General features: G+C 30.2%; 1 protein-coding gene across 1 annotated transcript in view; it reads left to right on the top strand.

The window, feature by feature from the left end:
* LOC129959653 (uncharacterized) overlaps positions 1-25063 on the top strand; it is a 223654-nt gene extending 198591 nt beyond the window's left edge. Inside the window, exons 3-6 of the mRNA XM_056072541.1 lie at positions 10503-10577; positions 11010-11090; positions 13963-14043; positions 23667-25063. Coding sequence (XP_055928516.1) covers positions 10503-10577; positions 11010-11090; positions 13963-14043; positions 23667-25063 — 1634 coding nt within the window. The remainder of the gene's footprint in view (positions 1-10502; positions 10578-11009; positions 11091-13962; positions 14044-23666) is intronic.
* The last annotated feature ends 2375 nt before the right edge of the window (positions 25064-27438 follow it).

Below are 27438 nucleotides of genomic sequence, written 5' to 3'. Positions count from 1 at the left end.
AATCTTGACTGCCGTTTTATATTAAAAGATTATCTGTTTTTTTTCCTGCGCACATTTCTAGATACAACGTTTCTCAGTTACATTTCTTTCTTGATTAATTTTTGGAAAAATAAATTTTTTATAGTATCTCTTCGAACGTTTTGTTGTAAAGACATTCCATCTTGATTTTTCTTGTGAAATATTCACCAGTCTTGAACTAAAGAATTTTGAAACTCAACTGAGTTTTTATTTAATCGATTAATTAAAATAAAAGACAGTTTGACAGAAAAATGGATGAAGGTATTGAGTATCGTTGAAACTTCATAGGAAGTTTTTAGCTTGGATTTATTTTACATGTTTATAAGTAATTCTCGTGTGAAGTAGCAAAAAACTTATTTTCGAAATAATAAATGCATTAGTTGTTTACGGGAGAACTACAAATGTGTCAACTTTTTTATATTCGGGGAGATAAATAGACGAGAAGTTTACGTTTGAAAACATACTAGTAATTTAAACATTAGCAGTTCAGTTAGTAAATTACGATTTCCACGAGTTAGTTTTTACACGCCCCTCACTTTGAACTTAGTGCTTGTGCCAATTTTGTTTTAAACACTTGACAGCAAAAATAAACATCTTTGTTTCATAATTCATTTCATACCACGGTGAAGAAGGTTGCATCAAAAAATCCAGAAAAGAATTTCGTTTACCTTTAAATGAGGGCTTTTCAGTAATTTTTACCTATCTTTAAATCTGTCATTTAAAATTATAATAATATAAACAGATTATGTATAGTTGTGTTTTATTATTAAAAAACTTCTAATGAAATAACTACAGTAAATTATATATGGTTTTTTTGTATCAGTTTTTTTGTTGTTGTTTTATTACTAAGCTAATAAGTATCAGACTGGGCATAGAATTTACAGTCTTGAAGAAAGTTTGGGGACGAGCTAAAAAACTGTACCAAAAATTTATATAGAGAAATATATTTCTGAAAGTAAGACAAGACTCTCTGATGTCTAAATTTCTATTAGAATTCAAATTTTAAAAAATTGTTTCGGAAGAAGTCCGTTGTTCCGAAGTTAAAATTTACATAGAGTAAGATCTGTTTAATGTGATCAATATCAATAAATCAGTAAGATCTATTTAATGTGATCGATATAGATGAATCAGTAAGATCTATTTAATGTGATCAGTATAGATGAATCAGTAAGATCTGTATAATGCGATTAGTTTAGATTAAGAAATAAAAGCACTATAAGTAATGATAAAACATAATACTTATGTTTCTATAATTCTTCCTGGGTTTTTTTTTCCGAAAAAATCTACAATTAACTATTTAATTGTCTCCAAGCTTATTTACTTTTTTTTTCGGATTTGTCTGAAATAGCCCCCCCCCTAGATTGACAGAAATTCAGTAAATCCTGTTATTTTAATTATATTATCCTCACAACTCTACTATTCTGTATTCACACCAGAAATTTCTTTCATATTTCTTAAAGTCGGAATGATATTTATGCAACCGGTCTAGCTTAATTACCAAAGACTGCAGGACAGTTCGTTCTTTTTTTTTCCTCGATTCCATTTCCAGGGGGGATCCACGAGTACATGGAACAGAAATAACCTGGCACAATATGCTGAATCGTTTTCCCTGGGGATACAGCAACCGGTGGTAGTATCTGGCTAATAAACCCATCGCCGATAGTAAGGCGTACCTTCTCATAGAGGGTTTTTTGTGTGGTCCTGCGATGACTATTTTGAGCAAGCAAAGCATCCGAATTGCCATTTGCCTGATATATTGTACGATTATCCAGTTTTTCAGAACGGCCAAGTTCTGAGTTGCACATAGTCTTCTCATCTCCCCGATCCCGTTCACATACATACAATTCGGCCCAGACAGAGAATAAATATCCTTTTTGGGTATAATGACAATTTGGAATATCTTTGACATGCAAGGTTATAAAAGAATGCATCCATAAATATTCGAAATTATTTTTGACTGACCTGTTATTGCCTATTGAAATTAGTGTTTCTTTCCCGGTAGCGCCGATTCTCCAGGAATCGTTTAAGATTTTCATACTTTTTTGCAGTCTGAAAGTTCTTGGAAAATGATGAAAGTGTTGGCAATGCTTGGAAGATTTTTAACGATAAAGTCAGCAATTTCTAAGGCATTAATTGATATTAAGAACAATACATTTGGGTTAATGTAGAATTTGGATCTTTAATTGCAATTGCAGCTGACTTGAAGCCAATAAAATTTGTATTGAAATAATACATTGCCGAAAATTACGTTATCAAAACGCGACTTTGCTAACTGCCTAAGAAACATTTTCTTTCGTTATTGGAGATTTGAACCAATAAAGCCCAGAATTTGCTAAGGATATAAAATGTTCTCTAGTTCAAAGAATTAGTGAGAGGCGCAGCGTTAATTTAGTTGGATTAATGTAATATCTAATCTTTGGGAGAAAGTGTTATGCTGCTACATTTATTATTGATCTTTCACTTTTACCAAATAAAAACTATTTCATTCAATCAGCTAATGTAATATTGACCAGTCTTATTTGCGAAGAAAGCGAATCACTGTCCAAATCTTCGCATTTGGAAGAAGAGAGCACAAAAAGTTCGAAAGAGATATCCTTAAAATTGGACGAAAACTTAGAAAATACGAATCCACTCAACGATAAAGGTCCTATGTTGTTCAACTAGCAAAAATTTTTGCTTGAGAAAAATGGTGAAGCAAGAGTTTCGGTCTTTTGACTCAACAGAAAACCAGTCATCAAATGTTTATAAAACTTGGTAAGGCTTTGAAAACTATTCTTGCAACGGCAGCAGAAGTGGAAGATTTTTTTATCTGCTGCCGAGTTACTCATAACAGAGTTAAAACTACTCTAAGAGATAAAAGTATAGATTGCTTATGTTTTCTCAAATCATACTTTATAAATAAATCATTGATTTTGTGATTTATTCATTTATTAATTAGTAATTCCTTTTTACATTTCCTATTAGGTGGTATCAATAAATAATGCATATAAATTTAAACAGTATGTTAGAAAATGCAATGAATGACAAGTGGGAATATAAATATTGCCAATTTACTACTTTTTGACATAACTGTCATTCATGCTGAGAGCATTTGTTGTAGCACGGGATCAGTTTGAAAATTTGGGTCTCATAGGAAGCAGCCCAACTATTCACAGCGAGTAGTTGGCTGCGAGTAGAGCCTCTGTACAGCCCATTTGAGATCATTATCAGGATCAAGTTCTGACCGCCGAGGAACCTCTTCATGGTTCTAAAAACTTAAGGATTCCAAGTCCGGACTCTTTAGTGGGTTCTCAAAAAAATTCTCAGCCGAATTTTTTCAGTTTTCCGCAGGCAAAGGAAATCTGTTCCGGGAAATTGCCGGTTAACATCCTAAAATAGGCCCTGCGACAGCGGCTCTACTCGCAGCTGATGGCATTCTATGAGACCCAAACTGATCCAGTGCTGTAACAAATGCCGTCAACATGAATGGCAGTTATGAAAGTAGTAAATATGAATGGCAGAAAAGTAGTAAACAGGCAATACTTTCATTTCCGTTTCTTATTATCATTTATTGCATTTTTTTTATATTGTGTTCAAATTTTTATGCGTTGCTTATTGACACCTTTCGTAGCTCAATATATAACGAAATATAATTTTTGAAATTTATGAATTTCCTTATTTTGTGTAATTATTAGCGGTAAAATTTAAAAATAACTAATTTTTAGAATATTTTTTTTTTCCAATTTTGATGCATTTCTGGGAATTCCGCGAATATCTGTTATATTCTCGGGATTTTTCGGGAAAGAGAAAAGTTTGTGAAATCAAAAGTCCTAATTAAAACTAAAATGACACTAACAGTATTATGTATAAATAAGTATAGTCAAAGTAAAGAAAAAGCAAATAAAAAAGATTCTCATACTAAAGTATGATTAATGCATTTTTTAAGCTTATTTTAATATGAACTATTTATTTATGATAAAAATCAAGTCCTATTTTTAACTTGACCCAAATAGGCCGAAATCGGGACTATCTCGGATAATGTCAATTTTTTGGTAATATACTGTCACCATGGACTATTTATATTTTAATTAAAATAGGGTATATTTTCAAGCCGGTACAAAAAGTCTGAAATCTAGATTGTTCCTGTCTACAATATCACTTTTTCTTTAAACTTTCCGCTCATGAACATTTATATTTTACATTTAAAAATAATTAAGACTTTATATACAATCAATAATCGACAAGAATACAATGGTAGGATAGCATTTAATATTCCGTTACTAATGTGAGATCAGTAATTGAAATATTTCTTTCTCTTATGTTACAAAAGCGGTGTTCTTATCAAAAAATCATGCATTAATGTCAGCAACTAATGTGTTTCTATGAAAATATCAAAATTTAACACTCTCCAGAAAACTCATTTAGTCACCAAATTCAAATCACCAGAACATTATCTTCTTACTTTTCCCCTTCTAATGTTTCTTACCTCCCACGTGTGGGAGAAAATATTCTATGTCGGCCAGTAAAAAGCGATCACACAAGAAATAATTATTTCTCAAACTTAAGAAAAAGTTCAATTCAACAGTTTTTTTCTTCCTTTTGAAACAGCTTTTTTTTTTCACTTCCGCTTAATTGCAAATTACCTTTAGTGTTCATATCATTCTACAAGATTAAGAGATAAAATACACTCCATTAAAGATTGGTGATATATAAAATGGTCTTTTCTTTCTTTATTTAACATATTAACTTGTTTAGTTGGATATTATAGCTCAAGAACCATTTATGGTCAAGTGGAATCATAAGCATGTTTTTAATAATTTTGACATTTCATTCTGAGATCCGTAAATTATTACTATAATATCAAAATATCGCATATTAAATTTTTCAAAATATTTTATCGATGTAAAACCTTTGTATAGTTTAGTTCCATCTGCTCTCAATTTGTTGTGTGTGATATGTGGTTATTATATGTGATCCCGAAATGTTATATATCACTAATAATTTCAGTTGTAGCATCAAAATTTCCTATCTTTTGTTGTGAGTTGTTTTTTATCTACGCCATTTGGATATAATAATGACGAGATACTGCGTTTATTCAAGGGAGTTTGTTATATCATGCGCATTTAATATTTATGGAATTATCAAACTGATTATTAAATTCAACAATTAACCTTACAGCATCAAGAAATATCATTCCATATACAATTATACCCTTGTCGTTAACGTTCAAAGTCGTTGTCACATATTCTGATTTCCAATATTAAGATCACAAACTCATTTTTCACAATGATTCAAAATTGCCACCAGTGATAAAATTTGTATTGTGTTTAATTTGAAAAATGGGTAGCACAATGTCAGTATCCAATTTTGAATAAATTGTGTTTAGTGTAAATTAAGTAAGGGAAATTTGACCATTTAAACAAGTGGGAATCCTGAGGAGAGTGTTTTGAATATTACGTTAAGCCTATAAGTTTGACTGATTGTAGTGAGAATAAGTTTTCATAATCCTTTAGATGATAATGAGATAGAAACCCGTTCTGTTGGTGTGAAGCTAGACAGTCTCAAGTGGAGGTAAATCGATGATTATAAGTGACCAAAAAAAGTGGTATCCAGGTTGCGGAATCTATCCCAAACGAATGGTACTGTCAAAAAAAGGCCAAGCAAATGCCGCCTAAGAATGCCAAGACCTGCAAAGGCTCAATACTTGATATTAAATGCATGACAACATAAGCAGACAACAACTAGAGAACTTTCCCTGCTTTTGTTGCGGCATCTGGAAAATGAATTTTCAGGCAAAAAGTATATAGATTCCTTGCAGAAACTGTCCTTTACATCCAAAGTAAAGTTCAGTGTCTCCATATGAGTGTATACACACAAGAGAGTCCGTTTGTCATGGAGCCAAATACCCCAAGAATGGAGACGTCTCAGATCTTTTCACTGATTAGTCGAGATTCTGTACACAGAGTTATTCTTGATATTTCTTCATCTGGAGAGAACCTGAAGTTCTCTGTCATACGTCCAACGTAAAGGAAATCGACCATTTTGGTGCAAGTGAAATTCTTGTCTGGGGCAGCATCATATTGAACATTTGGACTCTGAAGCACGTCTTTGATGCAGTTGGTCATCATATAGCACCTAAGGATCAAATTCTTGAAGCTTGTGTGAGGTTTTACCGGTATGCTGCAGGCCCCGGACTTACTTTTTATAGAGGATAATTCGAGGCCAAACAGAACTGAATCCTGCAATGTCCTCTTGAAGAAGAGGATATTACGACAAATAAGGGCCGAACTGCTAAATATCCAGAGCTCAATTTTATTTTTTAAAAAATGTTTGGAATGGTCAAGGAAAAGCCATTCCGCAAATGTCATCTTCTTCTCAGGACACTCAATGAATCAGAATCCATATTTTTAGAGTAAAGGAATTTTTTACCGCAAGTATTACTCGACGTCCTCATTAACAGTAGGGCATTTCATTTTGAAGTTTTTATAGAAGTATAATACATCATGATATGACCGTTTTTGATATAACCTTTATCTGAACTGACTATTAACTTTTTCCAGATTTTTATGTTGCTGTATGCTTTTTCCCATAATAATATCTTTCAATGACAAATTTCGATGCAATATAACAAATATTTCTCCAGTTATCACTGATTTGATTTTTGTGACTTTAATTGTAGACACCAGCTTGGATAGGTTTATCCGCGTAAATTGGATTTTAAAATACATTGTTTATCTTTATTTTCTGTTTGTAGTAAAGTATCGCAACACAGTGTATGACAATGCTTGTGTATGAGGAAGTGCTGAGTGTGTATGAGTGTATGTTTGTGTATGAGGATGTGCTGATTGTGTATGCTCATGTATGAGTGTATGAGGATGTGCTGATTGTGTATGCTCGTGTATGAGTGTATGAGGATGTGCTGATTGTGTATGCTCGTGTATGAGTGTATGAGGATGTGCTGATTGTGTATGTGTGTATGAGGAAGTGCTGATTGTGTATGAGTGTATACTTGTGTATGAGGATGCTTGAAGATCTTCATTAAAATCTCAAGATCGAATTTTTGAGCAATTACATTGCATTGTGTTTATATACTTAATTTATGAGAAAGTAAAGACTGTTAAATTTTAAAAAATTTTATTAGTTTAATTATGGTCAAAAATTTAAGTACTCCCTCATCATTTATATGCTTGATGATTATGCATGTAATAGTATGAAATCTATTTGTATACAAGGATCAGTTTATTAGTTTCGCGAGAATGCATGATTTTAAGTCACTGCATGATAGAAACTCAACTACATCAGTTTTGCTTTAGTGAAATTCAAAATATATCTGTACTTCTCTAAAACCTTTCAAATGTCTCGATTCTCGTATGAATTGGAAAAAAAAAAACGCTTGGGCCCCATTCAACTGCATTGAATTAAGATCTTTTGCTTCATTTTGAAGGATTAATTCTTTCTTCTCAGCAAGCAATCAGTAGTTTGAATTTTGTTTAGTTAAAAGCCTCTTCGTGTTTATCATTTAATGTTAAAAATTTCTAAAGGTTCTTAGGGATTTTTTAATTAATATTTTTATATTTTTGCCATTTTATTGTTGTTAACATTTCAGATTTTGCAGATTTAAATATTCTTCTCGTATTATCTTCACTGTTCTATCAAAATGTCATCAATATTTTACCAAAACGTTGTACGACAAATTTCTAAAAACCTTTTATTGATACAGAAATTTTTATAGGTCAGCTACATTTGATCTCAAATTGTGTGTGATATGTGATTCTTGTGTGTTTTCACAAAATACCACATGTCGCTTGTGGCTTCATATTCATTGCTGTATGGGAGTTTTGACGTATGATGTTTGATATAGCATAGGCTATATTACTATATTGACTGTTTTATGTTTTTAATAATAATTCAATACTCTTCTCCAGAGAATATGCGTTTCACATTCAAGAGATTAATTATATTCTTTTTTAACTGATTTGTTTATATGATGCTTTTCTTGAATTACATTCATACATAGTTTTCGCATAAGAATGGCGCATTCACTTGTGGAAGAATGGCGTACGAAATAATAGAGATTTATTTCATTTCCATTATTTTCTATTTAATAAATTTTTTCCACTACTCTACCAGATGACATCCCTAGTATGAAAACAAAATTTAATGGATTAACTGATAATTACATTTTGGAAATATTAAACTAATTTATACTCATCTAGAATATAAAAGTGAACGAGAAGATATGAAAATTCTAGCACATCAGGAAATGACCAGATTGTGAAATTTCATCTTTACAAGAGAAAAAATTCTAACACATCAAGAAAGTGGCCAGATTGTGAAATTCCATCTTTCTAAGATGAAAAATGTTAAATAAAAGAGCTTAATAAAAATCACTTGTTCTGTATATCCCCCAATGTATGAGAAAATTAGAACCTATTCATTATTCATTGAAATTGAAAATTTTAATAAATAATGAATATTCTCCAACTTTCTCCTGCATTTTGAATAGATTTTTTTTTCTTTTACATTGAGAGTTCTCTCTTCTTATGATTTTTTCTTAATTCCTCACTTTTTTTAATTTGCAGATCGTTTTGTTAAAAATCCAATGTTTTTCTGCTTTACTAAGGTTATAAAATGAAGTATTATTATAATCAGAGGGGTTACATATCTGATTCTTTCTGCATTACGAATGTTATAAAATAACGAACTATTATAATCAGAGGGATTACATATCTGATTCTTTCTGCATTACGAATGTTATAAAATAACGAACTATTTTAATCAGAGGGGTTACATATCTGATTCTTTCTGCATTACGAATGTTTTAAAATAACGAACTATTATAATCAGACGGGTTACATGTCTGATTCTTTCTGCATTAGGAATGTTATAAAATAACGAACTATTATAATCAGAGGGGTTACATATCTGATTTTTTCTGCATTACGAATGTTATAAAATAACGAACTATTATAATCAGAGGGGTTACATATCTGATTCTTTCTGCATTACGAATGTTATAAAATAACGAACTATTATAATCAGACGGGTTACATATCTGATTCTTTCTGCATTACGAATGTTATAAAATAACGAACTATTATAATCAGAGGGGTTACATATCTGATTCTTTCTGCATTACGAATGTTATAAATTAACGAACTATTATAATCAGAGGGGTTACATATCTGATTCTTTCTGCATTACGAATGTCATAAAATAACGAACTATTATAATCAGAGGGGTTATATATCTGATTCTTTCTGCATTACGAATGTTATGACATGACATACTATTATAATCTGAGGGGATCAATTTTTCTAGAGATTTCTCTACTAAGATTTTTAAATATCCTGTACATTATAAGAATCTTGCGGTGTTTTTTTTTTTTTTTTTTTTTTTTTGTTTCTGCTTTTGGGTGCTATTTATATAATGTTGGAAAAATGGGATGAGAAGTTGAATTCATACCTTAATATGTAGTCTCTAAACTTTAATGGATATACACTGGGATCTCAAATTTTCAATTTTGAAAAACATACTTAAATCTTCTTAAAAGTATTTTATAGCTCTGATCTTATAATTAATACACAATAGAAAAATTATTTGTAATAGTTTGTGTTAAGATTCTTTCTGATTTTTATATATTTCTTCTACGAAATTCACAATTTTCTTGCTTAACACTTTACCAGTTAATAATAAATTCATTTCTTACATAACTGAGAGCCAAAATGAATTACTTATACATTAGCTGCTATCTATGTTTGTATTTTTAATAACTGGGGTCTAAACTAAATTTTATGTTTATTACTGTTATATACCGATGGATAGCCAGTATAGACTTATAAATCATCAATCATTTTCCTCGGAATTTACTTATACATTAACAGCTGTCCATAATTGTATTCTTATTAATTGGGATCCAAACTAAGTTCTATGTTTATTACTATTATATACCGTTGGATAGCCAGTGTAGACTTATAAATCATCAATCATTTTCTTCGGAATTTACTTGCACATTAACTGCTATCCATGTTTGTATTTTTAATGGGATCCACACTAAATTTTATGTTTATTACTATTATATTCCGATTGATGGCCATTATAGATTTATAAATCATCAACCATTTTTTTTTTTCAGAATTTACTTACACATTAACTGCTATCCATGTTTGTATTCTTAATAATTGGGAACGAAACTAAATTTTATGTTTATTACTATTATATTCCGATTGATGGCCATTATAGATTTATATATCATGAATCATTTTCTTCGGAATTTACTTGCACATTAACTGCTATCCATGTTTGTATTTTTAATGGGATAAACACTAAATTTTATGTTTATTACTATTATATTCCGATTGATGGCCATTATAGATTTATAAATCATCAAACATTTTCTTCAGAATTTGTCTATTCTATATACTCACTTCTGTAGTTTGTTTCCAAGATCTTTTATGAAGGTATTTTTTATAAATACTGTTATCTAACATTTATTTATTTTGCAGGTATTGCTCCACGCTCAGCTCCTTATCCAGTTGCCTTATACCCATGTTCTGGAAGAGAAAGAATAGGAGAAGAATGTAAGTTTCTATCTTTGGCTTTCTACAAAATTTTAATGAAATTTCAGCTTTTGCAGTTACACACTACCAAATATTAAGTTAAAACTAGAATAGCAATTTTAATGTCTGATTTTTATTTCTGAAGCGAAATTTATTCAGTGTTTAAATATAAAAATTAATTTTAATATCCTTTGTTTTATTATAAAATAAATTAAATATTATAAATTTATAACTTGCCTAATCGAAGAAAAAAATAGAAAATTTTATTGCTATTATGTATTTTATTTTAGTTTCATATATTAATATAAAAGAAAGATTTATGTTTGTTTTGGTCAAGTTTCCTTGGATTATTTTTTTCTGAAATTTCGAAATTACATGCGGATTTTACATTCGTATGTTTGCATCGAATATTTACTTTCGTTGATTGCTTTAATATATTTTTTTCAATTGCAGCTTGTCAACCAAAATCAAGCACATCGCCAGTTCTTAGTCCATCACACCTATATACATCCTATTCTGAACCAAATGGAGCAGGTATGTATATATAAAAATCTACTTTCCGTAAAACTTCAGAAATATTAATTTTATTTTAAAAACTGAAAATCCGTGCTTTTTTTCAAATCATGCGCTTGCATAATAATTCTTTCTAAGTTCATTTTACATTTCAAATTAAGATAATTAAAAAATATCGCATTGTAATTGGGTACAGAACTTTTAATACAGTTGAAAAAATATTTTGTATAGAATATGTGTTCATAGAATATGTTTTATATAGAATATGTTTTATATAGAATATAGAATATATTTTATATAGAATATGTTTTATATAGAATATAGAATATATTTTATATAGGATATGTTTTATATAGAATATAGAATATATTTTATATAGAATATGTTTTATATAGAATATGTTTTATATAGATGTGTTTCTTGATGGGAAAAATCTATAACTTCGTTAAATTTGATTATATTTGTTTCATAACTTTGATGATATTCAGTGAGTTTTAAATGCTAATTTAGAATATTTTCGAATCCTACTTTGTATGTATAAATAGTTCAGAGCAAGACGCATTATGAATTCATTACTGAAAATATTTGAGGCTATTTTAATGTTTATACTTCCTCTATTCGAATCAACTAAGTTAATCTTATAACAAAGTTTCAATTTAATTCATCAACTCACTTTTATAATATATTTAAAGATTAAAAATAAGTATGAATACTTGTTTTAAACCTCGTGAAATACGCAACTATAAAAGTTTGGGTTTTGTTTTCTAGAAATGTATAAAATTCGATGAATAAGCCATTACTTCATAAAATGTTAGTTAAATGTATTTATTTAGCGTTCTGAAAAAAATTGAAGAGTCATTTTCTCAACTTTCTAGGTTTTTTTCATAATGTGGAACATTTGTTTCTTAGCTTCACCGTATAGTATAGAAAATTGAGAGCACGTTTTGGAAAAATACCTGTTTCCCTTTTCATTTCTCTTTAGTTTTTTTCCAAAATTAAATATGGAACTTCTTTCTCAATGTACAGATCACATGTCAAATTTCATTTGTCTAATTCGCTGTATTTCTAATTTTTGTTTTCGTGTACATACAGAGACAGTCTTCTTGTCTTCGATTCTGTTCAAAATTTGACGTCGACTTTAGTGTTAAACGTTTGTTTACCTCGAAGCGTTCGATTAATGTGTTCAAATATGAGTAAATATAAATCCAAAACTATGATGTTTTTTTTTTTTATTATTATTATTGAGGTTGGTTTAAAACGCGGAGATCTATTAAAAGTGCATTTTTAGATAAAGAACCAAAAAGAAATAGGGTTTAATTGTATAATTTATTTTCATGTTTTTTATTTATTTATTTATTTAAATTTTTTACACGCATCCGTGGTTCTCGGTCTATACGGCACAGCCCCTAATGCAAAGACAAAGAAGAAAAGAAATAATCAAGAATTCTAATTTATTAAATTAGATTAACTTAGATATTCTAAAATTACTATTGATGCCATATTGAAAAAAATCTGATTAAATTAATCAGACTATGCTTAAACCTAGCTTATTATTACACAGAGTTCTATTGATCGTTAAGTCAAATACAATAGAAAATCTGGTGATTTCTTTTCTGTGAATAAAATATGTTCAACTTAGATTCTTACAGTTACTAATTATCGAAAATGTCCTGTATGACTCTTTAAGATGTCATCGGGAATTTCCTTTCTACTCGAAGATTAAAATTGACTTGGATTGGGCTATGCCGATTGAGTGACATAATTAACTTGGATGTCACTTTTTTTCTCAATGGGCGTAGTGAATTTTGAACTTCCTTTATAAGCGAGACTTATTAGTTAACCTTTGGCGTGAAGTTATCATTTGGGTAGGATTCTTTGGCGATTTGGATGATGATTTGGCGTGAAGTTATCACTAAGGTGTGATTCTTGGCGAAGGCATTGGCGATTACTTTCTGGCATGCGGTTAATAATATCCAAAAATTGAATTTGTATTTTTCCCCCCAACCGATTGAAACAAAATTTGACACGAAACTACCCTTGTAATCACAAAATCACATAAAAATTTAATATATTTATATATTTAAGTAAGTTGCGTTTTTCAGTTGTCACATTTATAAGCTTCTGGAAGAAAAAAAAAACGACAGACTTTCAACACTTTGTGAATACGGCTCAAATTTGACTAGATGTCCACACTATAGATGTTAAATCTCTGTATTGAATTTTATCCATTTAGTTCCCTTCATTTTATGGCTATCGTGTAGACTTTCTCGGAAAAGATCTCACTCAAAATTTGATGAAAATCTACAAATTTGGTTTAAAATACCGAATTTAAGACTAGCACAAAGCGTTTTTGAGTTATCTTTGACAAACAGACAGACGGACTTGCAGGCATATTCGTAAAAGGTGCTCTTCGAACTTGGGGAAATTTAAAATGTGGAAATTCGTCAAAATTTCGAATTTCTTGGATTTCAATACAGTCTCTTCTATTCTTCGTATACGCGATAGTAAGAATGCAGCGGCAAGTTGGGTGGCTGAATTTTAGTTAAAAACTGTTCATTTGCGTCTAATTTTTGCACTTAACCTTCAACGGGTAGATTGTGTTCTTCCACTATTGCAAGAAATCAGCATTGTTACAAGAAAACCAACGAACTAGATAAGTGAAATATGGCATCCGCTCATGTTACTCAATAAGTAGAAAGAGGCCCAAAATGTATTGTCTATTCTCTTCACTATACTACGAAACTACGCAAAACGCAAAATATTGTGTATGTTTACGTGAAAATCTGGATTAAAATACTGTTTTCTTCTTGTAAAGAAACTACTATTTTAAAAATAGAGTGAATACTCTGGAATTTGCTAGTTTTTAAATTCATTGATTGAATTTCAATTCTAGGTGTGTTTAAAACTTCATCGCCTCTTCACTTCTCCTCTGCATATCCTATGTATACTTCTAGATCTGAAACAACTGATACAGGTGAGATTTCGTCTTTTAGTATCTATTTTTGTGTGATTTTATAAGTTTTAATTATCAAGACCAAGACCTTTAATTGTGTGTCAAAATCACTGAAAAATACTATCATGGGATTTTTTTTCTTAGAATCTTCGTTATTTGTGCGGAAACATTGTTAAGATAATTATCTCGACCTGAAGGATTATACAAAATTTGCTAAATAAATATTTTATATTAAACTTAATTTTAATAATTATTCTTTACGGCTTCAATATGGACTTCGATTTGTGGAACAGATACTATTGGTTTTTTTTTTTTTTTTTTTTTTTTTTTATAAAGTAGCTTTAGAAGTTTTATGTTTCAAAAATTATCCACTCAAATATTAATATTGTGTCTTAACCCTTGTTTGCATGATGATGGAAATTTCCATCATAACATTCAATAAACAAAAACTTGTACTCAAAACAGGTGTATTGTAAATTGGTTGTTGCTGTTAACTTTTTTCACGATTATTGCATAATAAGGAACGTAGCTGTAAAAAAAAATCAAATATCACAATCATTAAAGCTGGTTTGAACTTGTCAATTCGCTGTTTGTTGTGGTTGGAAGAAACGTGCCATTTCTTGAATATTTTTTATAACTAATCTGAGATTTTTTTGCTAATAAAAACGATAATGAGTGGAAAAATTTAGAAGAGAGGGACAGTGAAGATTTTATACTGAGCTTAATATGTAAATTTGCATGATGATGGATATTTCCATCATACCGTTTTTTTTTTAATTATTTTATATTATATATTTATACTAAAATTTGTTAAACATTTTTTTAAAATCTAGAGTATGAATTATATCCCCCTGATTTATTTCACAAGAAAAAAAAATCACGCAAAGAAGGGTTGATTTGAGGTCCGCGCTCTAAAAGTAAAAACAAAATTTTATGGCTAATACAGACTAAGTTCTAGTATTATTCATTTTTCAAAATTAATCATATTTTTTCTCTAGATCCATCATCTTCTTATCTGCGTAGTATTTTTCATATTCCTAGCTTGAGATCTACAACATTTCTTTCTTTTTTGCCTTTAATAAAGTCATCAATCATGTAATTGATTGCACTAACATACTCAGCTGTATTCATTTTCATGGGCATAAAAATTTACGTGAAAATTTAGGCAGAAAATAAATGTAAAACCATGTATTATTGCTATGTACATTTCTGTAGGAGAACAAGAAAAATTTAATAGCATATAGTTAAATTTGTTAAATATCTTAAAATAAAATCATTGAAAATATCAGTAACATTTACGAAGGTATGTTCATGTTATTAAATACATGATATATACAGAGATTTTCAAAACCGCATGTAAAAATTTTTAGAGGGAGTAGAGTGCTAAAAGGCGAATAGAAATCATCTTGATATACACGTTTCGAAACATAATTTCCCGCTGTTGATGGGGTTGTAAAATCAATAATAGTTGAACCTTTGCAGTTACTTTTTGTTCGGTTAATGTCAGTAACTACTTTATAATCTCACACCTGAACATCTAAATAGGATTTATTTATTATATTTAATTATGTTAAATTTTAGAGTGCTAAAAGACGAATAGAAATCATATTGATATGCAGGTATAGAAATATTATTCCTCGCTGTTGATGGCGTTGTAAAATCAATAATAGTTGAACATTTGCAGTTACTTTTTGTTCGGTTGATGTCGGTAGCTACTTTATAATCTCACACCTGAACATCTAAATAGGATTTATTTATTATATTTAATTATGTTAAATTTTATAGTGCTGAAAAACGAATAGAAATCATATTGATATGCAGGTATAGAAATATTATTCCTCGCTGTTGGTGGCGTTGTAAAATCAATAATAGTTGAACATTTGCAGTTACTTTTTGTTCGGTTAATGTCAGTAACTACATTATAATCTCACACCTGAGCATCTAAATAGATGGAGTTATTAATTATATTTAGAAGACGCTTTACTTGAGGAAGAGTTGCAACAATCGGCGTGCAGTTAAATGCGCGCCACAGCTTGATGGTGGTCGTAGTCACTTGAATAATCATGTAAAAAGTAATATTTTGACAGCGGTGGAGCGAAGTTGATGACAGTCACCAAGTATATTCTACCAGAAGCATTTAATGAAGATGTTTTAGTGGAAGTTCTAAAGCCTCGATGAGAGCTTAAAACAGCTTCTACCACAAATATTTGTAAGAAGAAAGTAAATATTTGGTATAATGGAAAAACTGGCCGATCCTTGCCGAAAAGTTCACAAAACAGTTAACTATAACCAGTCTTTGGAATTCGAGAAGTAATGCAATTTCTCGCTGGACATGGTCCATTTCCTTCTTTGCGTTTTCACTTATCAGATAGAGACTTATGCTAGCGGAGATGTCGATGACCTCATCCACTATGCAACAACTTGCCTTTTAGCTCTCTCTTGGCATCCATGAGAACTTCACTTGAAAATCTTTGCTATGAAAGAGTTCTTAGCAATCCATCTTCAAGAAAAATAATAAACTTAAAATTCATAATATAATGTAATGTTTGAAATAATCATACCAACTTCCTTCGAACAATATTTCTGATTTTTCTTGCATTTTCTACCAAATACGTTCTTTACCCTTCATTATTATCTCATTTTTAATATAATGGCACTAATCCTTGAATTTGACACATAGTGCAATCTTTCTCCGTCTTTCGAAGAAATGATGTTTTGCCATACGTTTTATACATATTCTCATTCTCAATTTTATTCTTTCAGCATTCTTATATCCAAGATATTCTGCTTTTCTCCTTTTATATCAGGGTTGTCGATGATATATATTATCATATTATTTTATAATTTTTATGTTTCCATTCAGTCGTATGTTGTACAGTTTTTTTATTTTTTTATTTTAAGTACTTCTACATCTATTTCATACCGGATGGAGCTCTAGAGGCTGAGCTGTTATGTTAAGATGTTAAATATAATCACTCCTAGTTCTGGGGTCATCTAAAAATTTCGATGAACGATACCCTAGTGGGTATGTTGATGTTAGAATGAGAGCTGAGAATGTTAGATGCAAATCTTTCAAGATACACAAAGAGTCTTCCAAAATATTTGTTCTGTAGTAGAGCGAATTTTATGGTTCTTTATATTGGTCGACACGTCTAGTCTGTTCTGCCGTGCTTGCTTTTTTTTTTTTTTTTTTTTTTTTTTTTGCGAGGTAGGAGGTTCCACTTGAAAGTCTTGATGAACGATACTCCCATGGACAGTGCTGAGAATCATGTCTTATGCATCTCGGGCCTTTCAAGGAAAATTCTAAAATTGTTGTCATGGTCCGACGATGTCAAGTAGCTTTAACAGCTCGAAAGTATTTATTTGACTTCCTGGGATTTTATTTATATTTAGAAAATTACCTTCTGTTATTTATAGAACATATGTTGTTCATTAATGTTGTTCTTTGCAGCTAAGATGACGCTTTCAACCCTCTGTTTCTGTGTGATGATGATTCATTTTTGAGCATTCCACCCTTCTATCCATTTCATCAAGCAGTTTCAAAACAACCTGTATACATTTTTGAGAGTACTCAATGAATCCAAACCAATTAAATCAATGTGACTCATAAAAATTCTTGATAGGAATGATTTAAATTTAAACGGACACCTTTAAAGTTCAATCAGAGCCCAAATTTTATATCAATGAGTCAACTAGCATTCTTCGGGAATATTAATGAATCACGTTTATCCTCTTGTATTTGTTGTAGAGAATGCATTCTTAAATACAGGGTGTTCATTAATTATTGTCGAGGTTTTCGTACCACATAATTTTCGAATAAAAAATATTACGCAAAAACCGATTACGTATTCGTAAATTACAACTCAAAGAATTTTATTGGTTCTTTGAGTTTTACTTTACGAATACATAATTCTTTGAGTTGTAATTTACATATTCATAATTCTTTGAGTTGTACTTTACGAATACATAATTCTTTGAGTTGTACTTTACGAATGCATAATTCTTTGAGTTGTACTTTACGAATACATAATTCTTTGAGTGGTAATTTACGAATACGTAATTCTTTGAGTTGTAATTTACGTATTCATAATTCTTTGAGTTGTAATTTGCGAATACATTATCGCCTTCAGCTGAATGCCTACAAAGTGCAAATTGTGCAAGCTTTACACTTTAATATCATTAATAAAATTCTTTGAGTTGTAATTTACGAATACGAAATCGGTTTTTGCGTAATATTTTTTAATTCGAAAGTTATGAGGTACGGAAACCCCGACAATAATTAATGAACACCCTATATTCTTTAAGAATTTCATTTGAAGCACATGACGAATCTCCAGAATCAATCAGACAATGCATTTTATTTGAAAATTAAATCCGCCCGAATAATCCATAACTGGCGCTGCCTACTTGTGTTTAAAATAATCTAATCTACCTTCAGAATATAATATTGAACTCGATATTCTTCATGAGAAAATAAAAGCCGGATAAAATAACGGCAAGAGAACCGTAACTCTTCAAGCAGTTTAGAATAAAAACAAGAGCATGGCTATTTTATGGTAGAACAATCTTCCCTTCATTTCCCCTTGAGTATAATTTTCCGTTGTCTACTTTTATTTCAGGCCCGAATTCCTCCCTTTGCACCACCTTCATCATTATCACTATCTACGCGATATTACTGTAGTTAGCATTCCATGAAATCAAAATCCGCCGAATAAATTGGAAAGGGGGGGGGAATGGAAGAAAAGCGTCTGAAACAATACCCAATACTAGAGAGAGTTAGCTTTCCTCTACTCTTCTTCTTGCGTTTTATATCTTTTGTATTTTATTTATTTCATTTTTTTCCCCGATTCCTCGGACTTTTAAAATACGATGCGCAGTGCACAAAGAACCGGTCCTGTACTTTTGATGCTTGGAGCTGATGAGTGTTATTGTTGTCATTACCAGCATTTGAAGAAATCTCCTCTGGTGTTTGTTTATTTTTGAATTTTTTAATGCTTTGGAAAAGAAAGAACACGGGAGGGGGGAGTTGGTGGGCGTGTCCTGGAGCGTGCCTGGCTATCCATCGTAACACTTTTGGCAGGCTCTGCGTCTCACAATAACAACCTCAAAACAAAACTAAATCAATTTCACGGCGTACGATAGTTACAAGCGAAGGGTGACGATGACAATGGGAATATAATAGTAGCGTTGCACCGTCTTTCCAAAATGAAAAATATGCAAACAAAGACGAAGAAAAACAATCTTCCTAAAGGAAGACTTCTGAATCCAGCAGTTAGGGTGGAGTTTTCCAAGTTCCCCCGTCCAAGCTACAGACGGAAAGAAATTCTTTGTTTTTGCGATTCGCTTGGTCAGTTCAAAACACGGAGCTTCTCAAATACCCATCTGAGCCATCATTAGACATGCATTTTCATACGCGGCTTATAATACCGAAAGGTCCATTCCATAAAATCAAATAAGAAAAAATAAATTACTAAACAAAAAAGATGGGGTAAGATATTTTTCGAGAGGCATTATGTATTTCGATTTTTTTTTCTTTCCTTACCTCTCTCTAATCTTTTGGAATTCGTTGGAATTAAGTTTGTTTGTTTTAAACGTAGTATGAAAGTATTTTAATTCGAAGCAGAGCCGGGCGTGTTTAGATCGTTTTATAAAAAGCGAGAATAAATTAAATTTAAAGAAGGAAAATAGTGCCCCGAGAAAAGTTATTAACAAAGAAATTGCATTGAAGATACTTATTAACACAATACAACCGCTAAATCATTATTCTAAAAACATGATGCTGAAATGATAACGTAAGTTTTGTAAAAGAAGAAGAGATGGGGGGGGGGGGGGTATTATGCTTCTTGTTTCTCATTTGCCAAAATTATGTGGAACTGCGATTGTTAAAGATGAAACATTATTAAGCCCATTTCTTTGAAACAATAGTACTGCATTTAATAGGAAACCGATAGCATTGTTTGTAATAATTAGCTAATTTTATCCTAGTGAGATATACATGTATGTCTATTAAGAAAGATTCTGTTATTATGTAATAATAGAGTTAGTTTGCCGTACGCCTATTAAACATTAATTCTTACATTCATATTCTAAGAAAAAAATGCATTATTCCAATAAAAAAACCCATTAAAATTCTTTTTTAAAAGTTCTACGCACTGAATTGTTAGTTTTATTGGAAAGTCCATTTCCTGAAACTTTTTTTTTGTTATTCTTGAATATGAAAGAACAGAAATCTCTTGCATTTGGTTTGTGTCTATAAATACTGACTGACACTCATTTATTAGTCATTTAAATCAGTAAATTATTTTTAATAGAATTTTATCAAAAAACCCTAAACATAGAACACACATTTACACTATTACAGGTTCACATCTGTTAGGAAATATTTTGAATCATAATAATTTCCATTCAGCATATTATGATACATATAATATTTACACATTGTAACTAAATAGTAAAGAAATTAAGGGAATTATGGAATTTTCATGTATTTAAAAAATTTCACTCATTCAATATAAATAAACTTAGTTTATTCAAAGCTATTTTATGTTGCATTATCCAGAATTGTAATTTTTAATTTAAATCATTATTTTTAATCATTAATTTATTTACAGAGATAGCAACATTGCTAACTTTTTTTATTTGAATATGTAATTTGCTTACTATTGAAAAACATTTTTTAGTTTTTAATTTTAATAAAAAAGAAATGGGAAATGAATCTTATCGAAAATTCTCATTTGATATTTTGGTCAGCTGAACTTTTCGAGCAAGGCATTTGAAAATTGTATTTTAAAATAAAAAATACTTTAACAAATAACATTAGTCATAACGACCGGGGCAAATTATAATAAATTTTATAGTTACGAGGGTTGCCACAAAAAAATAATTCATCTGTAGTATGGATATGTTGATGCTGTTATCACTTTATAAACAACAGAAGTTACAGTAAAAACATCATAATTTTCCAGTAAGAAAAATTGTTTCGTAGATATAAAAATTGTTTCGTAGATTTTCTCACTTAAAAAAATTCGTTTTGTGAATAAAAATATTATTGATTTTATTGATGAAATGAGATTTATAAGAAGGATTAGAATTTCATTCTACCTTAGTATAGATTCTGAATATATTATAATTACTTAATTATATCTTTTAGTATCGATTATAATTACATAATAATTATCAAATTATATTCATTATTACAGATTTTTTTCAGCTTTCTGATCAGTGAAGCCAAATGGTAGTATTCGCTATATTTCGGTTAAAACGGTAGTGATCTTGAATTATGTTCAACGAAACAGAACAACTTTCCTGAGAATATACCATTCATGTAGTCAGGATTCTAGCATTAGAAAAATGCCTATGCGATTTAATGATACAATGCAAAAACTTAAATAAAACCTTTAAACCAAAAATATCAATGCAAGAGACTTCATTTAGATATTGTGTAATCTAATCACAAGGCAGTTTTAGAATAAATGAATATTAGTTGGATCTATAACATGTAACCTGAACTTAGAAAGAAATATTACATCTAGAAGAAATATTCTGTCGTGTATAGCATGAATTGCTTGATATCGCATTTCTCCATCCCAAGTGACTGCGAGTTCATCGATAAACAGGAATTTGTTCCATTGTTCAGAAATATTCCTGATGAAATTTCTGTACTATTTTATAAACAGAAAGGTAAATGGATATGTTTGATTTTAGACCATAAAAGGCACGAATACCATCCTATTTTTTAAATTTTAATTATCTAATTATGTATTCATTTTCCCTAATACATATCTATAACAAGATTAAAGCGTCTAATAATATCTGTTTCTAATCAGTTTCAATTCCTATTTTCATCCTTTTATATTTAAAAAAAAGGTTTAAGACGTAAAAAAAGTAGAAACTAATATCCTTCTATGAACTCAAGAATTTTAATTAATACAAAAATTTTTGATATTCCATGAATTGAAGACACTGGAAGGATAGTAGAAATACATCCATGGATTGAAGATATTTAAGAAATTCGGGTTATTTTGCAATAGTAAAATACGACCACATGCATTTTAAACCAGCACGAAGAATGCTGTCCAGAATGATCTGAAACCAGGACAATAAAAATCGATTCGAGTTATCTCTTAGCTATACTGCCTGTATTTAAGATGATCAGCCGACTAGGAAACTGGAAATCGCCACTGAAAGGAAAAAAATTACTTTATTCTTAAGCACTATGACAATGTGCATGTGTTTTTGTACCTCGTCTTCCATGAGTAAATCTGGCAAACAGTTCTGAGATATGACTGACTAAAATTCCCTCTAGATTAACATGCATCTTTGAATGCTGTTTATTATATTTGCAAAAAATAGAAGTATTTACATAATTGAAATTTTTATGAAATCCAGTAAGTGAAAATGATTTTTTTTGTTTTGTTTTCTAAGCATTAAATTTTATTTTACATAATTTTAATTAAAAGAGTAGAACAATTTTTCAGATACAGTTAAGAACATATTATTCTATGAATAAAATTAAAAAGAAAAGAAAGCAACATCATTCTGAAAATGTTAAATGCATCCGAAATTCATCATAAAACCTTATAGAAATATTAGGGAAAATCAAACAACAGAAATGATGACTATTTTGAATATTTTAAATTCTTATTTCTTAAGTTCATTCACTTTTACGCTTTAACGCAATGTGAGAGTATCTGATCAAGAAAACGCTGTTTTATAAAAAAAAATTGATAATGATTTAATTAAAATAAATTTAATTTAAATTTGATGAATAATTAGCATATTATAAGAGTGAATAACATCCTCGACATACTTTCTAAATTCCAGTTAAGCAAAAACTTTGTCTTTTTATTTTTTCATTAATATCAAAATATTTGAAATCGTCATATTTTAATTAATGTTATTATGTTTATACTAATTATAATGTTTTATTATAATTAGTATTGAGTGCTTAGAAGCGCGAAAATTTATTTTTCTGATTCTGTGTTTGAAAATATCTAAAGTGAAATTTTAGAAAAGACTATATTTACAAAAATTGTTTCCCTTTCAGAGATATAGTTATTATTTTTTTAGATACTTCGTCGCTTTTTACTTAATTGAAAAAAAAAACAATTATTAGATACCACAACTAATACTACACTGTTGCTCTTATTTCTTATAATGAAACTCATTGATATTTTACGCTATTTTCATCTGTTAAGTAATAAATATAGCTTATAAGATATCTTGAATTTATAAAAAACTTATAAGATATCTTGATTCAGGTTTGAAGCCATAGAGAAGTGATATAATTAAAAATTCATGTACTAAAATTTACTTTTTAAAAATAAAAATATTTATTATTTATATGCTTTTAAACACATGTTTCTTTTTCAACATTTCTTGCATAATTTTGTTTTAATGCTTTTAGGGACAAATTGTTTCTCATAGCACAAATTCACTTCTAATACATATCCGTTTAATTTTTTAGATTCAATTTGTTTTTATGTCTTGGCTTTGAAAAATAATATTATTTCTAACTGTTTAATTACCAGTTTGAAATCCAGTCGCATGATTTTTCTACATCAAGTCTGTTTACCATACTTTTCCTCTTGGATGAGATGAACATACAAAATAGGTAAAATATTAACTGTTTTCTGTTGTTTCAGGACTTTCAAGAGATTGTGCCCGGTCCTACACTCCCTATCCCCGTACGAGAAGCAATAATATATCTCGCCATCTGAATAGTGGAAGTTATGTAACTTCATATAGCCCACCACACTGTGACAATCGAAGTACATCATCCATTGCAACTACTAATCTGCTACACAGTTCTAGCACTCCACTTTTGTCGAACTGCATCGATGATCCTGAAAGTCACACTTTACATCATACTACTAATGACTGCAACGATGAAGCGAGTCACTCTAATAACGAAACGGGCATGACAATGAATGTGGACCCAGTAGATCCAACAACAGCTAACAGCAGCACATCCGAGTGTGAGAATGAAAGAAAAGGTATCAAACGACGGCTTTCTGAATCAAGTGAAGAAAACACCTCCATTAAGATCAAGAACAGTCCCTCTATAAGTGATTTACGCCAGCCTTCTCTATGCTCTGACAACAAAGCGATGAGTTTAAATACAGCTGATCCATTCAATGTCGACACTAAGCCAACCAATCACAGTGGATCAATCATTGTTCAACCTTTTGGTGGTAACTCAAAGTCTATGAAACTTGGTGCAGCTAATGTTTCAAATTCTTCAAAGGTTCATATAAATACTTCTTCTTCTGGTGGCATGTCTGGATCAGTAAAACAGGAGCGTCCACCTTTCTCTTATGTCGCAATGATAAGGCAAGCTATATTAGAGTCTCCCAGTAAAAGGTTGACTCTTCAAGAGATTTACAGTTACGTTTTGGGCACTTTCCCTTACTACAAAAGCAAAGATGGTTGGAAAAACAGCATCAGGCACAACCTCAGTTTGAACAAATGTTTTATTCGTGTGCCGAGAGAAGGAGGAGGTGAAAAGAAGGGAAGTTTCTGGACGTTCGATCCAGCTTTTAACGATATGTTCGAGGGCAATAATTATCGCCGACGGAAGCGCATGAAACGGCCATCTCGAGAAGGCGTACACGTCCAGAGTAGTGGAGCTTCCTTCACTCCAACCTTTACTCCGACCTTCACACGTCCTTACGCGCATACGTATTTGAATCCTAGCGATTTCTTGACTTCGGATTACCGTTCGGTAGCATCTACAGAGAGAAATTGGCCACTGGCCCATATGCAGGGTTCATCTCAACTTCGTCACTCGGGAAGGTCCAGTCTTGCTTCTTATCCTTCGTGTCAACGCATGCAAGCCCAAACCTTACACGTCGGATACATGCAATCATCGCAAATGGATCCCTCTATTTCAACATCAACGCAATCTTCCATCCCGTTACCTGCTGCCTATCCAGCTCACAGTTATGTTCCTCCACCAGCTGCCTTCCCTGGACATTATCCGACTCATTGTCTTCGTGAATCTGCATGCTCGACCCCCCAGAGCCGCTATCATCCTTACTAGTCAAGCTCTTTTATATTTCATCGATTTCCAATGATCCAGAGACTCAAGAAATCCTGATGTAAGAGATTGACTTCTTCATATATTAAAATGAGACGTTGGCCAGTGCAATGCGAATAAACTAACGAACTATTATGAAATATGTGATTCATCGAAAATAAATCTAGACTGTTCCTTATGCCTCGATGCTAGGATGAGTGTATTCAGTCATTCTAAATTCTAGCACAGCAGCTTATCGCTAGGACACAGTTGGATTAGAACAAGCAAGTTAAGAAGAAGATTTTCTTGAAATTTTGCTGTTCGAGGATAAATATATTTCAGTGAATCTTGGATGTTTTAATATAGTTTAGTTCGATGTTTTGTTCATTTTCTTTCGGCTGATGGATGAAAAATATATGATTGATTTGGTTTGAGGATAAGGGTAAACAATAAGGAAGTGAAATCAATTTCTTGGTTTATAACTTCAAGAATACCTCATGCTTCATTCTGATCTTCCTACGATAGATTCAGTTGAAAATCAGAGTAAACTATTAAAAGTGGAATGAGTTTCTTGGCTTGAAATTTCGAGATACCTCATCCTAATCTTGTGATTTCAATTTCATATTTTAAGAGTGAGGAATTTCGAGCAAGAATCGTATTTCTTTGGCATTCTAACAGTTTATTTGAATTTTTTTTTTTTTTAGGTAATTCAAAAATGTCTTAATTGTCTTTATTCTATCATGGTAATTCTAGAACAGATTGTTTTCACTTTAGAAACTAAAATACACTTGCTAAAAATTTATAACTTGTTCTACTTGTGCATAATCAGGACAATTTATAATGGAAGCCTTTTAATGAGCATATTAAGAGGACTTGCTTTATTATATAATTAAATGCTTAAATTATTTTTGCTTCTACCTTTTAACCAATAAAAAACTGAAGAAAATGGAGAGATTTATTCGTGAAACAGTAATTTACGATGAAGTTTAATCTAAAGCAAGATGTATTCAAAATCCTAATAGTAAGTTTCACTAATGCAATTACTCTGTAAATAAAAATATTTAAATTAACTTATCATTAACCTTCATTAACTTATTTTAAAGTATCTAATTTTATATTAAAACATTTGATCTTCTATATTTTTAATAAAAATTTTCACTTATTACTTTCCAAAATCTTTTAAATTCTGCAATTTTGAAACTTATATTACTGTATTCTGGATATTAAAATATTCAATTTGTTGAAATTTTAAACATAGCATTATTACTATTTCTAGAATTTTTGAAAGAACTGTATTAAAAATATTTATGGGTGTTATGTAGGCATCAGTTATCAGTGTAGGGATGAAGCAATAAAGCATATTTTTGTGGGGATTATATTTTCTAAAATATATTTATGTATATAACATGTGTGATGTGAATTTTTGATAGAAATGTCAAAAACATGTAAAAAATATTTTGGCACATAATATTTTTAAATAATAATAATAATATAAATATTTTATATCCTAAATTATATATAAATTAGAAAACATTTTTGTATGTGCTAAATTACATATATGCAGTCATGTTTTGATATTATTTATAACATGAATGTCACGAAAGATTTTTTTAAAAAAACTATTTTGAGCTGTTAGAAAGAGTTCTGAATTTGTAGATATGTATTATTTGAATCATATACTGTGCATTCTTTTGGAAAAAATATCGTATTAATCATCAATCTATATGGAGAATTTCTTAAGAAAATTTAAATGCAAATTTCCTCTGAAGTATTTCAATTTTCAGAATAGTGAAGGAAAAGTACAATTGTTTCTGAAGAAATAGGATGCTACTTAACTGTAAATGCATAAATCAGCTATTTCTGTTTAGTTGCTGTTAGCTTTTTATCTTATTTATTGAATAAAATTCTCTTTCAAAGTAAATTTCATCTACTCAAGTACATTTTATTTGAAAAGCTGTTTTAATGCTTTATTGTAAAAGTGCCTTACTTATATTATTAAGAATGATGTAATCTTATTTTCTCACTCTATATATTTCTCTCAAGGGTCTTTAAATTATTCCCGTCATATCTGTCAATCTGTATTTTTGTACTTGGAATATGTGTTTGCTTGTTAAATTTCAATAAATATTTTCTGTCATCATTAGTCTCATTAATTTATTTGATTAAAATTCCTGCCTGTTTATTTAACTCTGAAGTAATTGAATGGCGCAATTGTTTATTAGAGATCATTACAAATGTTAAAACAATACTCGAACAAAACTGGGTCTGGACAGTGTTCTAGATAAATAGAATAGTGTGCATATGTTGACTGCAATCTTCATAGTATTAACTGAAAAAATCCTATAAGTACAAAATGCCCAGAGAGCGTTGATATCTTCATGATATTGTACAGAATATTG

The sequence above is a fragment of the Argiope bruennichi genome, chromosome X2 (genome assembly GCF_947563725.1).
Source record: "Argiope bruennichi chromosome X2, qqArgBrue1.1, whole genome shotgun sequence".
NCBI lineage: Eukaryota > Metazoa > Arthropoda > Arachnida > Araneae > Araneidae > Argiope > Argiope bruennichi.
The sequence above is the reverse complement of the archived record's forward strand: the minus strand, read 5'-3'. Positions and strand labels throughout refer to the sequence as shown.